General features: G+C 38.7%; 1 protein-coding gene across 3 annotated transcripts; it reads left to right on the top strand.

Moving 5' to 3' along the window:
- Positions 1 to 1752: 1752 nt before the first annotated feature.
- On the top strand, positions 1753 to 14452 carry Zfand1 (zinc finger AN1-type containing 1). 3 transcript variants are annotated; one of them, XM_004656899.2, is made up of 8 exons: positions 1753 to 1841; positions 4762 to 4804; positions 7181 to 7220; positions 9076 to 9203; positions 9289 to 9380; positions 10062 to 10183; positions 13008 to 13163; positions 13248 to 14452. In XM_004656899.2, the coding sequence occupies exons 1-8, from the start codon at positions 1787 to 1789 to the stop codon at positions 13416 to 13418; spliced, it is 807 nt and encodes a 268-aa protein (XP_004656956.2). In that variant the 5' UTR covers positions 1753 to 1786; the 3' UTR covers positions 13419 to 14452. The 3 variants fall into 3 exon arrangements, with proteins under 3 accessions (XP_004656956.2, XP_045000648.1, XP_045000649.1); XM_045144713.1 differs by lacking the exon at positions 1753 to 1841 and adding an exon at positions 2091 to 2115; XM_045144714.1 differs by lacking the exons at positions 1753 to 1841; positions 4762 to 4804 and adding an exon at positions 7059 to 7077 and having other exon boundaries at positions 9076 to 9181.
- The last annotated feature ends 3069 nt before the right edge of the window (positions 14453 to 17521 follow it).

The following is a 17521-nucleotide window of genomic DNA, read 5'->3' as shown; positions in this document are numbered from 1 at the left end:
TCTATCTATCTATCTATCTGTCAATCAATCAATCATCTACTTATATAAAAGAGAGAGAAGAACAGGCAGAGAGTGAGAGAGAACAAATGAGTGAACGGGAGTGACAGGACCTCCAGATACTGCAAACGAACTCCAGATGCATGTGCCACTTTGTGTATCTAGCTTATGTGGGTCCTGGAGAAATGAACCTGGATCCTTTGGCTTTGAGGCAAGTGCCTTAACCAATAAGCCATCTCTCCCACCCTTATTTCTTTTTAAAAAATATTTTATTTATTTGCAAGGAAAGAGAAAGCACTCTCCAAGGGTTGAAAAAAATAAAAATATTTCTGGACTGGAGAGATGGGTTGAAGGACAGACTACATTTCCATGAAATAAGCTGAGGAGCAATAACAGGACATCAGGAGGTTCTCCTCTGTCCTCTGCAAACATGCACATGGGGCATGTCCATACACACACACATGCACACATACACCACACATACACAAGACTACTACATCACCCACGTACTCTACACACACACACACACACACACAAACCACTTATATTACATCACCCACGTGCTCCACACGCACACACGCACACCACATATTCACACACACACGTGAAAAAAAAAAGAGAAGAAAAATGCTTCATGTTTTCTCACACGCAGTTCCTGGGTTGTTTTTTTTTTTTTTTAAGTGTATGGTTAGTGAATATAGATCATGAAATTAAAAAGGGGACCATCAGGGAGAAAAAATGTGGGAGAATAAAGGAGGGTAATAGAATACATGTGACATGAAAGCAGAAGGGAGCTACTGGGAGGAGCACGGGGACTATTAGGAAGGATAAGTGAGGGCATTGTGAAAGAGGATCAACAAAAACAAAGTATTTATGAAAAATGCCACCCTAAAGCCCATTACTTTGGTAGCCAAAAACAACAAATAAGTTCCTCCAGAGACCGAAGCAATTCAGAGATAAAAATCTTATTTAAATGCACATTCTGTTTCCCAATTCCACCCTCCTCCCTTCTTGTGTGAATATTGTCTTAGGAATCTCAAGTCAGAGGGGAGGTGGTAGTGGATTCTTTTTAGGTCATGCGTATGGTTGTCACCCCACCCACTGAGTGGCACTGGTGTCCATACACACACTCCAGCCCAGTCTGGTGTCACTTCGGTGGAATGACTTCTTCCCTACCTGTAAAGTGGATCACCAGGCGGAACAGCCACAGATTTGCTTTGGGCACTGTGAAATGAATGTGCGCTGTTTAAAGAACCCTAAGGGCTCTAGTTTTGTGGTTGTTTTTCCACCAAGGACAGGGAAAAATATTTTCAACTTATCAAGCTTACTGCATCGACTCCAAAGGGAGTTCATTTCAAACTATGTAGAGCCAATATTGCAGTTGAGCCAGTTAACTGAGTGATCAAGTGTTGGGTTCTTTCACTTGATTCTGCCAGGTCTGTGCTGGTTCCTGCAGTTGCAGTAATTAAAATTCAACATCTCTCGCGAGGTCGGACCACTGTGGCTCTACGGATGCAGTGTCCACATAGGCACTGGGTTTGCTAAGTCCGCGGCGTGAGAACCTCGGCTCAGACTACAGCATCCCTAAGCGCTAGGTTACTCTTGGAAACTGGAACCCCAAGGCTTCTCCCGCTAAACTTCCAGTCTTGGCCTCGGCGCGCACGCGCTCAAGACCCTCCCCACCCCGCATATGCCCCGCCCACATATGCCCCGCCCCGTGGGCCCCACGCTTTCCCGACAGCCACCGCGCACGGCGTGGCCCCGCCCCCACCCCGTGGGTTCCGGGAAGATGGCGGAACTGGACATCGGGCAGCACTGCCAGGTGCCGCATTGCCGGCAGCGAGGTGACGCTGGAGGCCCTGTCACCGGCCGCGGGCGACGTTGGTCCGGCTGTGACATCGGGGGCGGTGGCGGCGGGTGAGGGAGGACGCGGGGCGGCGGTGGTCGTCCCGGGTGGTCCCCGAGCCCCCGCGCACATCCCCCGCGGAGCACGCGCCGCTAGGCGGTGCAGCGCCTGGGTCCTGGTCCGGCCCTTAGCCCGGGACACTTTCTCAGGCTTTTTCTTCACTCTTCAGTATTTAACCTGGTGGTCACGGGCTCCTCGGGCCATGAACGCATGTGAGAAAGCTCTATGAGTTCAAACGGCCCCTGATCAGACTTCCCCGCCGAGATGGGGGGGGGGAGGTCGTTATGCTGCCCCTCAGTCATTTTTTTTTAATCCTGATTGTCATTGTTTGAACGTGGACAGGACGTTGGTTTTGATGCTGAAATCACTTGTCTATACAGTCGTTTACACAGAAGAACTTTAATCCGCATTTTCAGAGAGCATTAATAAATTACACGGTCAGGGTCTGACTTTACTGTTGGACAGAGACTGCAATACACATAGCCCCTGGTGGTATTTCTGAGGCTACAGGTTCTTCTTACACCCCTGATCAGGAAGTTCTTGAAGCGCTGCAGTCAGATTGCTCAGCTTTAGCTCCTGGTCTTCACTTCAAAAGTGTACCTAGCTCCCTCCTGCAGTTCCAGTCATTGCTGGGAAGTTCCTCATCCACTGTTGTAAAAGACCCCGAGGTTTAGTCCAGATTTATTTTGAGTGCCACATTTTATTAGAGTGACACTTGCTGTAGGCATGACCAATAGGACAGGTGACACAGTCCCTTGTTATTTACAGTACTATTTATGTGTTTCAATGTTGAGTGTTGTCACCACTCATTCAGCCAGTCAGAACTTCCCCCTAATGCTTTCATATGGAAGCCTGGGGATTTGAATTTCGGTGTAAGTTATGTACATCTGATGTGGCTGATTCATACTACGGAGTCTAAAGATGTATTCCATCACAGTATAGTTCATTTTCCTTTCCAACGTCACTGTAGTTAGAGTTACTGTTTTGACTTGAGACCAGAGTCTGTCACTTGTGGACTAGTGCAGAATGGCTAAGATATGGAGTTAAGTAGTGCTATCAGATGCTAGAAAGTTAACTTGATCTTAACTCTTTAACTCCTGTGTCTTCCTCATTTGCATCTTGGTCATCTAATCCCTCAAAATAGCAAGGAGGCTGAATTGAAAAGGACTTAAAAGTTGTGCAGATTGTTGCATCATTTTCATATACTAATACATGTCCCTGATTTCTTGGTCTAAAACCTAAGCTCACAGTATCATATTTTAATAATAACAGTGAAAATTCATCCACTTGTCAGGTGAGGGAAGAATTAATCTACAAGCAGTGGTCCCTTTTGTTTACATAAAACTCCTGTAGGATAACTTCTATAAGATAACCTGTAGGATGAGACTTTTTTGGAGGGTGAGAGTTGAGGTAAGGGTCTCACTCTAGCTCAGGCTGACCTGAAATTTATTCTGTAGTCTCAGAGTGGCCTTGAACTCATGGTGATCCTCTACCTCTGCCTCCCAAGTGCTGGGATTAAAGGCGTTCACACCATCATGCCCAGCTCGGATGAGACTTTTTCATGGCAATTGTAGCTTTTCCCGAAGTGGGACTCAACTGTACCTTCTTATTTTTATTGTGTGAAGGTGGTATGATTGGATACATCCCAGCCTTACTTGGCTATATGCTGTCAATTAATACATGAAATATATGGGAATCAGTATGTGAAATATACATGAAACCAGATGGGGTAGGTCCACCTGTAATCCCAGCATTTTGGAGGCTGAAGTAAGAGGACCAGGATTTTTCAGCCAGTGCTACTTGAGATGCCGTCTCAAAGTACAAAGTGATACTTAAATGTATTTAGTGATTAATGATTAGTTTCCATATCTCAGACTGGATACTTGTATGTGCTTTTCAAAACTTCAGTTCCTAATTTACTTGTTACTTAGTTATTTGGTCCAAAGAAGGAAAAATTCAATTAATTTTAAAGTATCCATTCATTTGTTAAATTTCTGGAATCATTTTGAAAGCATTGCTACTCAAAATAAGTTAATTGTTGTAATTTTTCGCTAATTATAATTACTATATTACCATTCTGGCCTTTTATATATATCTCATTTTGTTCATACCATTACCCTATGAAGTGAATATGACATACAGCATAGGGATCTGTACACATGCATACATAAGCATGCACATGTATGTGTGTGCATGTTTATACACTATATTGTATAATATTGTACTTGTATGTATACTCTATATAATACTTGTATAATATTGTGCTTGTATATATATATATTCAAGGCTGTATTAGTAGATATTTACTTAATATTACTAGATTAATAAGTGGAGTTAGCCTCTAGACTTTCTACTTCAACTGCATAATTTCTGTAGTATACAGTCCTTCAAAACAATACCTATTAAATCTTGGAAACAAAAAAAATACAATCAAAATGTTTCTGGTTTAACAAAGCTACTAGTAGTAGTATCAGAGTTACTGAAGATGGGATAGCATTTGTTTAACAGAGATTGTATAGGAACTTGCTACACCAGGATCATTCTTCAAAGAGTTTTCCTGTAGGCTTAGCCACCCCTTCAAGATTCTTTATTTAATTTAATTAATTTATGTGTCTAAAAGAGAGAGAGAATGGGCATGCCAGGGCCTCTAGCCACTGCAGACAAACTACAGTTGCATGTGCCACCTTAATGCATCTGGCTTATGTAGGTACTGGGGAATTGAACCTGGGTCTTTAGGCTTTGCAGGCAAGTGCCTTAACCACTAACCCATCTCTCTAGCCCCTTAAAATTTATTTTTACATAAGAAAACTAAATCAAAGACACTGACCAATTCCTACCACATTTTCCTCCAATTTTAGATTTTCTTCCATTTGTATGTGATGGTTGTTCAGGAATATTTTGGTAAGTCAAATTTTTATGTAGGATTTGAGAGTAGTTTTGGTATTTGTTAATAGATTAATCTCTGAAAAAGTATAATGATTTAAAAATAGTTATAACTTTAGCCACTAGTAGGCAGTCAACATAATGATCACTTGTAAAAAAAAAAAAAAACAACTGACTGGTTCTAAGCATTATGTGTATATGATTAATCATAAATGTAAAAACTGTGTTTTTAATTACAAGGAGAAAATGATATCTATAATATAAACTCAGTTTTAAAATTACTCTGTATTTTGATTAGTAAATGCAAAGAGCCAGTCTATAAATTCCTTGAATGGGATGATACATATTTGAACATATCACTTGCAGCAATAGCCTTTGCCTTGAACAAAACTTGTTAGGAAACATTTTCTCTACAATTAACCTTCAAATAACAAGCATTTGATTTAATTCTGCTGTAAACAAATCTTCAGACTATAAATCAGAAAAATTTGTTGGAATAAATAAAATTAATGCATACTTTAAAATTGCTTAAAATTGGGTCATACCTTGCTATTTTTCTAATTATTTTTTCCTCAAGTTTCTTTATGTCGTTTTTTCTTACTGCTGTATAGAATTCCATTGTGTAGATATACCACATCTTTGTTATCCATTCTTCTAATGATGGGCATCTGGGTTGATTCCAGCTTTTAGCTATTACGAATTGAGCTGCTACAAACATGGTTGAGCAAATCTCTCTGGCTTTTGGTTTGAAGGTTTTAGGGTACATGCCCAGTAATGGTATCACTGGGTCTGTTGGTATTTCTATAGTCAGCTTTTTCAGGAGTCTCCATATTGCTTTCCAAAGTGGTTGTACCATCCTGCATTCCCACCAACAGTGAATGAGTGTCCCTGCTTCTCCACATCCTCGCCAGCATTTATTTTCATTTGACCTTTTGATGTTGGCCATCCTTATTGGGGTAAGGTGGAATCTCATAGTTGTTTTAATTTGCATTTCTCTGATGATTAGGGATGATGAACATTTTCTTAGGTGTGTGTTTGCCATTTGTATCTCTTCCTCTGTGAATTGCCTGTTTAACTCTGTGCCCCATTTGGTGAGTGGGGTATTTGTCTTCTTATTGTTTAGACTTTTGAGTTCTTTATAAATTCTAGAGATAAGGCCTCTATCAGTTGGATAACCTGCAAATATTTTCTCCCATTCTGTGGGTATTCTATTGGCTTTGCTTATTATATGCTTGTCTGTAAAGAAACTCTTCAGCTTCATATGATCCCAATGGTTGAGTGACTGTTTAAGAACTTGAGCCACTGGGGTTTTATTCAGGAAGTCTTTTTCCATTCCTATATCATGGAAGGTACTTCCTAAATTTTCTTCCAGTAGTTTTCGAGCTTCTGGTCTTATGTTGAGGTCTTTGATCCATTTGGATTTGAGTGTTGTGCATGGTGAAATGTGTGGATCAAGTTTTAGTTTCCTGCATGTGGTTATCCAGTTTGTCCAGCACCATTTGTTGAAGATGCTATCTTTTTTCCAGTCTATATTGTTTGGGCCTTTGTTGAATATCAAGTAGCTATAGTTGCTTGGCCCAAAATCCGGGTCCTCAAGTCTATTCCATTGGTCTATACTCCTGTTTTTATGCCAGTACCATGCTGTTTTTATTACTATGGCTTTGTAGTATAACTTTATATCGGGTATGGTGATGCCACCAGAGGTATTTCTTTTGCTGAGGATATATTTGGATATGCGAGGCCTTCTGCCTTTCCATATGAAATTTGAGATCATTTTTTCTATGTCTGTGAAGAACACTGTAGGGATTTTAATTGGAATTGCGTTAAATCTATATATTGCCTTTGGTAGGATTGTCATCTTCACAATGTTAATTCTGCCTATCCAGGAGCATGGGAGGTCTTTCCATCGTTTCAAGTCCTCCTCAATTTCTTTTTTGAGAGTTTTTATATTTTCGTTGTATAGATCTTTTACTTCCTTGGTTAACGTTATTCCAAGGTATTTTATTTTTTTTGTTGCTATTGAAAATGGGACTATGTCCTTTATTTCTTTTTCTGTGTCTTTGTCATTTGCATACAGAAATGCTTCCAATTTTTGTGCATTGATTTTAGAAAAATATGAAAAACCCATTTGTATTTTCATTCATTTTCTGGAGCCCTCACAAAGTCAATTCAGAGCATTGTTTTCACTCACTAAAGTTGAGTAATTGTCTTAAAACTGTTGACCACAGGTGCTCCATCCTTACCTGCTGTGTCAGTGTATTCTGACATGAAGAGTGAACAATGTAATATGAGTATGTAATGGATTGTAAAGATACCAGACATTAATAGTTCAAGTTACTTCAGTTATCATTATTTGATTGCATTTAAATAAACACTTTTCTAAAATTATTTCAGCCTTGAACACAGAAGCAAGGACTGTCATGATTGTCCTGAGGTATGTTTATTTTCTTTTATCTGATAAACATATTTGCATTCACCTACTTTCTTTCAGAATTTAATTAGATTTGAAACAATTATACTAGATATTAAAGTTTGACGTCATAAACTATATAAAGAGGACTTCATTTATATTTTTCTCTGTGTTAAAGAAAAATGAGTCTACTTGTTATTCATAAATTTTTACCCTCATACTTTTAACATTTTTGTTTAAGAAATCCACTTACAGCACTAAACGTTATAGTAACACTTATAATTTCTTATGCAACTTATAAATGTGGCCCCCTGTGCTTTTTTTTTCTTATTATAGCATTTGATTTCTATGAATATCTCTTAACTTACTAGTTTTCAAGAAACAATGATCTTACCATTAGGCCATTACAATAAAGTTGTAAGGGTGTTTAGGTTAATTCCAGTAGGATGGTGCTATCATTAATTCCTTCTGATTATATATTTCAAGCTGTCATTTTCTTACATTTATTCAACTCTAGAAACCTAGTTACTTGTTCAATAATTTGCTGATCTGTTTTTCTTTCTTTGACATTTAGCAAAGTCTTGTCTTTTGATGCAATATTTTCATGGTAATATAATACAAAATATAATAGTGAACACAGTTTATGATTTAAAAACTATCTTAATGTTTGCCTTATTGGTAAATAAGCAATTTTAAGGGCCCTATCTCCTAAATTGTACTTAATTTCCTGAAACTGTCATAAAAAATGGTTATGACTTACCATTTGAGGATTGATAAACTGATTCCCTGAGTATCTTGTTATGGGGGCATCTATGTGTGGGACTATGTATTGCAGTATTGTAGAGGATAAACTAGGCACAGTATCATATGCTATAATTTCAGTATTCAGGTGGCTAAAACAAAAGAATCTCAAGTTCATGGCTAGTCTGGCTTTACAGAGTGAGACCCTGTCTTAAAATGAAATGTAGAAAAAACATATGAATAGTCATTGTTGTAGTCAGCTTCATGTCACTGAGTTGTACTTTCAAACCACACACAGTTTATGGTTGGAAGGGATTTTTTTTGAAGTGTACAGGGAAAGTTCCTTCATGGCAGAAGAAGATGGCTCCCTTTCACAGACCCAAGGGGAGAGATACCACCCAACAACCAGCAGCAGGGACACAAGCAGAGCTCAGACTACTCTGTATACTTTTAAGCTGGAATCAGATCTGCCCCAAACACACCTTAAGGCCGGACCCCAGGATTTGTCCCCTAGTGACACCTCTTCCAGCCAGGTGGACTGGAAATTCAAGTTTGTTTTTGTTTTTTGAGGTAGGGTTTTATTCTAGCGCAGGCTGACCTGGAATTTACTATGTAGTTTCAGGCTGGTCTCAAACTCATAGCTATCTTCCTACTCCAGCCTTCCTAGTACTGGGATTAAAGGTGTGCGCCACCATACCTGACTTTGGAAATTCAAGTTTTAACAAAACACCTGAGTTAACGGACAAATATTCAGATTATCACAGTCACTATAATTTTACTTAAATATAGCCATTGGGAATGTTCTGACATGCAGTCATTTCTCACACAAAATTTTCTTACAGTTTTTTTTTTTTTTTTTGGAGGGGGTCAAGGTAGGGTCTTATTCTAGCCCAAGCTAACAAACTCATGGCACTCTTCCTAGCTGTTCCTCCTGAGTGCTAGGATTAAAGGCTTGTGTCACCACACCTGATTTTTTTCTTACAATTTTTATGTGAGAACATCTGACAAGTTTCAGCAAAAAAAAAAAAAAAAAAAAAAAGTGATATAAATGGTACTTTCCAAAATTGACATGTATTTGTTTTAAATCTAAAATATAATTGTTAAATATAATGCCACTTTTCCCTTTATACATTTTCAGGTGACTGTACTCAATGAGAGAGTGAAGACAGATACACACAAATCTTATTCATGTTCATTCAAGGACTGTGCTGAAAAAGAGCTTGTGGCAGTCATATGTCCTTACTGTGAGAGGAATTTTTGCCTAAGGTCATCACTTATACCATTCAAGCTTTGTGTATCTGTGTAAGTTATATATAAACACCTGAACTACTACCACTCTTCTGTCTTATAGACACCGTCATCAGTCCGATCATGAGTGTGAAAAACTGGAGATACCAACACCTCGGATGGCTGCCACACAGAAACTTGTCAAAGACATTATTGGTATGCACCTCAAAAGCTTCTGTGGCATCTTTCCTTAATGCTGGATCAGCCAGCTGCTCCTGCCTCATTCATCTACTTACCAACTATGGAAAGTATTGCTAACAGCCCTGGGATGACCCTCTTGAGAATATTTCTCACAAAGCCCATCTGGCCAATAAAAATTGGAAAGTTGTTTGGAAGTACCCCACAAGATGATCTGTTTTACTAGGCTACTTAGATCAGTTAGCTAGCCATTATGACTAAGTTCCATACCTGTGAGATTAATAGGGTTGACTGCTTTCTCTAAAGAGTAAGCACTAACAAGGACACACAGCTGTACTGTGAATGCTGCTGTTGTATGAAGTGCCAAGGAAGATACATGTTACATAGGTGAGTTTCTGCCACTACACCAGCTGAGCAGTTTTCATTCTGTATTAAGGGTAGTGCTTTTACTACAGTGTTCATAACCAGACCCTAAAGTTCATAGTACAAGCATTAGTAGCTGCTTTAACTTTAAAAGAAGCACATGTCAGTGAATTACATTTGAGGTTGAGGTTACTGAATATTTTTCCATTGGTCTTATAATACTTAATGTGTATATGATGTGTAATTGATACATATTGTGGGCTATAATAAACAAGGGCTTCATAATAACATTGAAACTTTTAATGATAAAGTACCTACATGCTTCCACTTTTCTAGACTCCAAGGCAGGAGGGCCAACAAGTAAACAACGAAAAGGTGCCAAGAAGAGTGCAACTGCCGCAAAGGTTGCCCTGATGAAGCTGAAGATGCACGCTGACGGGGATGAATCTTTGCCACAGGTGAGTCAGGAGCCTTAGTAAAAGCAGAAATGATACAAATACAGTGGAAGGCTCCTTCTTCTTCTTTTCTTCCATCAAGTAACACATCTAATATGTGCCATAAATTACATGGTATATGCTATGCCTAAATACCAGATACTTGTGAAAGTTTTTTTTTACTTTACAGAGATGGTAATGAAGCATAGGTATCCTTTTCCTCAAGTGTACCAGTACAGCTCTCTGTCATTTCTTTACAAACTGCTTCATATTCCATGAAGTAGATGTATGTGACTTTCTTTGCCATCTTCCTGTTGACGAGTGATGATGCTGACTCCTGCTTTGGGTGCCGTGTGTGTGTGTGTGTGTGTGTGTGTGTGTGTGTGTGTGTGTGTATGGGTTTATTTGTAAATTTCTTGTCCTATTTCACTATTCATGTATTTTTTAAATATTTGATTTTTTAAAATTTATTTGCGAGATACGGAAATAGGCCAGTAGAAAGAGAGAGAAAATGAGAATGGGTGCGCCAGCACCCAGACTGAGCATGAGAGTGAGAGTGAGAGTGAGAGTGAGAGTGAGAAAGTTGGCACGCCAGGGCTTCCAGCCATGTGCACCCCCTTGTGCATCTTGCTTATGTGGATCCTTAAGAATCGAACCTGGGTCCTTTGGCTTTGCAGGCATACACCTTAACCACTAAGCCTAAGCCATCTCTCCAGCCCCCATTCCTTTTTTTTGTTTTTTCAAGGTAGGGTCTCACTCTGGCCCAGGCTGACCTGGAATTCACTGTGTAGTCTCAGGGTGGCCTCAAACTCATGGTGATCCTCCTACCTCTGCCTCCTGAGTACTGAGATTAAAGGCATGCACTACGCCCAGTTTCATTCATCTATTTTTAATCCTATGTTAATTGACTTGATGTGATAGCATTATAAAATACTCTATGTCTGATAATATAAGTCCTGACTATCTTAGCAGGGTTTATTTTTTTAGCATTTATCCATACAAAATTTAAAATTTCTCAAGATGTTCATGATTCCTCCCCTGGGAAAAGATTGTCAATGACTGGCACCTACAGATAATGTTAATGAATGTAAAAATAAGTGATAGTTTGTATTCCTGCCTGAGAGAGATTTTGAGATCATTGCAGATACATTTGTTGATGTGGAATTGCTTGTTTACTCTCAGAAGTGGCTAGCTGTGCTTGTCTTCCTTCCCCAGTGTTGATTTTCAGGCAGTGCCTAGGCCAGCATTCAGCAGTCACTTCCTTAGCCTCCTTTCCTGTAATCCAGGTCCTACACGAGTCTCTCCCTGCAGGCAGCAAGTGTGCCTTAGGAGCTGTATTTATTTCTGTGCAGTGACATTTCCCACTGTGCCTTGGTCTCAACGCTGTACTATTTCTTCCTTTTTTGAATCCCTTACAGCCTGTGTGGTTTAGTTTTTTTTTTTTTTTTCCTATCTTATTATTGCTGTTTATTTGTTTGAGACATGGTTTCCCTGAATAGATATGGCTATCCTTGAAGCCACAAACTCATGATCCTCCTGCCTCAGCCACTTGTTCATTTTTGCTCCTAAGATATTTATCTTAACTTTATCTCTAAAATTTTCCTTTTTCATATTTTTGTTCTTACTGCTTTATTTTTGGAGAGGGCTTGTTTCATTTTGGAATTGGCCAAAGCTTAGACTTACCATTGATTCTTCATTTTTCTTTGAGTGCTTTTTCTATGTAATAACACACTCCACTTGTCTTCAACAAATCTAAGTCCTTTAACCTTGTTTATTATTTATTAAAATGATTGTAATCAATTTGCAACAACTTAGAGATGTTCACTTACCTTAACATTTTTAGAGTACAGAAAATTATCTGTGAAAGCAGTGCCCTAAAGGAGTTCTTTCAGAATAAGGGAAGATTATAAACTACTCTATGTCTGATAATGTAAGTCCTGACTATCTTAGCAGGATTTTTTTTTTTTTTTTTTTTAGCATTTATCCATAAAAAATTAAAAATTTCTCAAGATTTTCATGATTCCTCCTCTGGGAAAAGATTGTCAATGACTTGCAATGACTCCTGAGAGTAAACTGTCTATTCACTATTCATTTTATTCTTTTTATTTGTCAATTAAGTAACCAAATACAGTACAAAGAAGCAGATGTGATGGAGATGTGGCAGAAATTTTCTCTGTAATCTTCTGCCTTATTAATAAAGTAATTTTCTGGGGTTTTATTAGCCTTTAGTTTTTTTATTTTTAGTTTCTTCATTTTAAAATATCCTGTTATCTCTAAATCTGTAGTGAAATGTCATACAAAAGAAATGTTACATGTGTCAAGAAACCTCTTGCAAGTGACAGAGACTTGATTCCAAGTTGTACAGTCAAAACAAATTAGTATCCTTATAAAATGAAGAATAGAGTAACCAAATTTAGGAGTGGAATTATATGGAAAGAATCCATCGATTTTCTTGTCTTCTCTCTGTAATATGCTGAACTCACTGTTCCCCCTACACTGATTCAGGAATGGCTGAGGGGTATGAGTGATGCATGCAAGCAACTCCAGGCTTAAATCAGCAAGATGAGCCAATGAAGAAATAAGAAAGCTCTCCTGCCTGGCTCTTTGAACATAAAATCTTGGAGGAAAGATCCTGATTGGCTGAAGAAGGTCACAGATAACCTGGCCAGGGTCTTGGGCCTTAGGTGCATGCATTTAGGTGGATGGACTACATGATCAGTTTTCTCACTAAGCATTACGTCTTTAGAGGGTAACCCTTTGACCAGAAGAAGAGAGGAAGGGCTGTCCCTAAACTGATGCAGAGATTTTACTTCATGAATATAATCTATAAATTTTGTTGTTTTTACAGACAGAAAGAATTTACTTTCAGGTTTACTTACCAAAAGGGAGCAAAGAGAAGAGCAAAGCCATGTTCTTTTGCCACCAATGGAGCATTGGAAAAGTCATAGACTTTGCAGCTTCTCTGGCCAATATCAGAAATGACAATAACAAGTTAACAGCTAAGGTAACATCCAGTTGTTATCTTTGCCTAACAATGTAAGGACATGTGCTGTATCTTTATTACAGTGCAGTCCATTTCTCTCCACAGAAGTTACGGTTATGTCACGTCACTTCAGGAGAGACCTTACCTTTGGATCAGACTTTGCAGACGTGGATCACCAAGAAGGACTGTCCTCTGTATAATGGTGGAGATGTCATTTTAGAATATCTTCATGATGAAGAGCAGTTGTTAAAAGATGCTGATTCTTATTTGGAGTAGTCATCCAAGGATTCAAACCAGAAATCATAAGGAAAATTCTATTACATGTTGTCATCTTCTTTTACTACAAATGCTATTTTGTTTTAAAAAGTTGCTTTTAAAAGTATCTGTTATTTCATGACTTACATTATCATTTTATTATGAGTTTTTGTATTTTAGAATTTAACCATGTATTGATAATTACTATCAAATTACTGTTTTAATTAGCCTTTATTAGGTTCTGCCTTAGAAACATCAACAAAGGTACAATTCCTGTTTGGTTAATGTTGGTGCTTGCTGTTTATGGCACTGCTCTGTTCTGTCCTCATCCAAGATCCCAGCTAAAGGAACACTCCACCCCTCCCTATAGTGATTTTGTCATTCTTTGGTAGAGAGATGCAGACAGCCATGCCATCCTCATCCAGGATTCCAGCTAAAGGAACACCCTGCTCTTCCTCATAGTGATTCTGCCATTTTTGTGGCAGAGAGAAGCAGATAGCAGATGCTTCACTGGGCTCTTAGAAGTTGTACTTATCACTTGTATTCTAAGCATGTCCTGTGGTCAAGACTAATATCAGTGGGCCAGAATAGATAGACTTACTATCTGCCTACATCATGATGTATGAATTGTTACATATATGAACTATAGAAACTTAGAGACCAACTCATTCAGCCTTCATGTATTTGAATGAGATTTCTCAAACCAAGGGAAAATTGTTTTTTGGTATCATGTGATTGCATTAGATCCTGTTTTGGGTAGATTCCTTCCAGTACAGTTCAGTTTTCTTTGCTTGAAAAAAATATACTACAAATGAGAAGAAAGTTGGGAGAGCCTGACTTCATTGTAGTCCCTGTGCCAAAACTAAATACTTGTCAAAACTTACTCAGTTTTCCTACAAATTAACTCAACTATCCTGGTGAATTCTTTCTATAACTGAAGAAAGAATAAAAATTATTTACTTTTTTGCCCCTTTTCTGTGCCAACTATGGATGTGTACAGTGGCTTTAGGCTTAAAGGAATAAAAGAATGTTCATTGGGTCTGTTTCAATCTTAATTTTATTACCTTGTGATTAATGACATCTTCCAGCTTTTATCAGGTGATTGATTTTATATATATACAGTTGTTTACATAGTTATTTGAATAACTATTTAATGTGTTAGTTTCTAATTGTCATGGTAGATACAATATAGATAAGTGTGCATACAACTATAATGCCAAGGTCATATGGCAAGATGCAAATGAGTGAATAAATTATTGATGCAGTCCAGTTCACATTGCTGGTAGAAATCACCCAACCAAGAGCAGCTTCTGGGAAAAAGAGATTTATTTTGGCTTACAGGCTCGAGGGGAAGCTCCACGATGGCAGGGGAAAATGATGGCATGAGCAGAGGGTGGACATCACCCTCTGGCCAACAACATAAGGTGGACCACAGCAACAGGAAGATGTGCCAAACACTGGCATGGGGAAACTGGCTATAAAGCCCATAAGCCCACCCCCAACAATTCACTCCCTCCAGGAGGCATTAATTCCCAAATATCCATCAGCTGGGAACCTAGCATTCAGAACACCTAAGTTTATGGGGGACACCTGAATCAAACCACCACAATTATATATGTATGTTACAGTAGTTCTTTTATCAGAAACTCTTAAATTAGAGGTAAAAATAACTTTTACATATGCAGCTACCTACCCGAAAGTTTTAATACAAACCAGTACCTTACTGTGCATCATAATTCCACATAGTGGATAATCAGCACACCACAATTGACCAAAGCTAAATATTCTAGAAAAGCAGCAGTTACTTAGAAGAGGGCAAGTGAAGCTGGCAACAGCTAATCTACTTAGGAAGAATGGAAAGATGTGCTTCTAAGGATCAGGCAAAAGGGACAAAGGTGCATGGAGAAGTACATATGTTGTTGGACATACTGGAACAGACTAAATCAGTTCCCATACAGTGAAGCCAACTGGGTCAAGAGAATGCCCAGAAAAACATATCCTCAGTGAAGACTGGCAGCTCTAGCATGTGCTCAGTCTCTAAAAGAACATCATGTGGGAGAGAACCTCAAGTCCCTAGTTTTCAGATTATTCTGAAATAAAACTTTCAGTTCTTGCATTTAAGTTTTCCTAATGGAATTGTGGGGTTTCATTGTCCACATCCAACTCTAGTTTTTCCACTTATTTACACACATGCAAAATCGTAAGCCGAAAACACACAAAGTAGGGGAGAGGAGTTTAGATAAGCAGTTGAAAAAAATAAGTTGATAGAAATGAGCTTTAGTGTAAATGATAATCCCACAACAAATCCATAGAAGTAATGGATGACCAGATTTTTCCAATAGTAATTGTCAGGTCTGTCTTAGTCTCAAAGTTAGATAAGGAGGAGGTTTTGGTGGGGGAAGAACCCGAGAAAAGAGGTTTTAGGTAATGCATCTGAGAGAAAAGGAAGTGTTCACATACTTTTAATCTTTTTAGATATGTATAGTATACATTGCAAAGTAAGGTATTTGGTCATAATTATAAAGATTGTTTTAGGTTGTGTTACTTTTGTCATTGTGGTATTTATTTTGACACAAGGTCTTGCCATGTGGCCCAGACTGGCCTCCTGACTCAGCTGCTTCAGCCTTTCCAGTACTGAGTAGTTTTGTCATTTTAAAGTAAAGAAGCTTTTGGGGAATCTTAACTGAAGTCATACTGGAGCAGATGTGTTCCTCTGTGTTCTCAGCAGTGGCATACCTCAGTGTCCTACATGGAAATAAAGTTTAGGACAAGGGAAGCCTATTCTATTCAAAAGATTAACCTACATAACACAATAGCATTTTTTAAAGCTTTTCAAAATGTCTGATTTTAAAAAAATGACTGACAAGTTTTGAAGAGTGACTGACAATCATCTAAAATACTTAATATGGAGTTGGAGAGATTGCTCACCGGTTAAGGCATTTATCTACAAAGCCTAATGACCTGGGTTAGATTCCCTAGTACTCATGTAAAGCCAGATGCACAAACTGGTACATGCTTCTGGAGTTCGTTTGCAGTGGCTAGAGGTCCTGGTGTGGCCATTCTCTCTGTCTGCCTCTCTTCTGTCAATACATAATATGGCTTGTTCTTCCTTCTCTTAATTGCCTGCACAGTGATTACCTGGAGGATCTGAAATGATCACCTGTTTAGAAACTAGATATGAAGGGTCAGAGAATACATTTATTTGTACAAGTATGAAAATTCCATAATGAAACTCATTATTGTGTATTCTAACTTTTTTAATTAAAATTTTTTTTTAAATTTATTTGAGAGTGACAGAGAGAGAAAGAGGCAGAGAGAGAGAGGAGAGTGGGCACTCCAGGGCTTCCAGCCACTGCAAACGAACTCCAGATGTGTATGCCCCCTTGCGCATCTGGCTAACGTGGGTCCTGGGGAATCGAGCCTTGAACTGGGGTCCTTAGGCTTCACAGGCAAGCTAAGCCACCTCTCCAGCCCCATTTTTGTATTCTAACTTTAAGAGTAGACATTTACAGGGTTTTCAGTTTTGTTGTCTCACGTGTTGCTGTGTGGCTTCAAAACAGCTCCCTTGTTTGGGAAATATGCAACTGAATGAGTCTGTGGCTTCTTTTCTTCACTCATGAAGCACAGTTGGGTTAGCTGACCATCCATGCCCCTAACTGCAAATAGTGAGTCGTGTTATAAAGAAAGGACATTAGCATTTATGCCAGTGCCTTTCCACTGTCAAGTTCCAAGTATCCAGTAGCAGCAGCTGCTCAGCCAGGCTATACCTTAGGCCATAGTGTACCTTGTGTACCTTGGCCTATATTCCCAAGTAATCTGGTGACTTGTGAAAATTATTTTCCTACTTACACTAAAAGCAATTTCTGGTTTATTCATTCAGCCCAACAGGATCTTTATACAGTTGTAGGAAAACTATTACCAGTATAAAGATGCTGTCTCTCTACAATCAGTATGGCAGCCTCACAAACCCAGGAGAGCAGAGTTTGCACCTGTCTTGGTCACCATTACATGAGCTAAGCTGTAGTTCAGGACTCAGCTGGCAGGTGTTTGATTTTGAGTTGATGAAATAGTAACACTGACAACAAGGGTTAGGGTCTAGTTTAGAATTTTTTTCCCGTGATACC

The sequence above is a fragment of the Jaculus jaculus genome, chromosome 2, assembly GCF_020740685.1.
Source record: "Jaculus jaculus isolate mJacJac1 chromosome 2, mJacJac1.mat.Y.cur, whole genome shotgun sequence".
Classification (NCBI taxonomy): Eukaryota; Metazoa; Chordata; class Mammalia; order Rodentia; family Dipodidae; genus Jaculus; species Jaculus jaculus.
This window is presented reverse-complemented; position numbering and strand designations above follow the sequence as displayed.

Excerpts from the sequence above, each read along its gene's own strand:
- Zfand1 (XM_004656899.2), top strand. The coding sequence starts at position 1,787 with ATGGCGGAACTGGACATCGGGCAGCACTGCCAGGTGCCGCATTGCCGG. Across the intron at positions 7,221-9,075 it reads ACTGTCATGATTGTCCTGAG|GTGACTGTACTCAATGAGAG; the intron begins GTATGTTTATTT and ends ATACATTTTCAG. Across the intron at positions 9,381-10,061 it reads ACTTGTCAAAGACATTATTG|ACTCCAAGGCAGGAGGGCCA; the intron begins GTATGCACCTCA and ends CCACTTTTCTAG.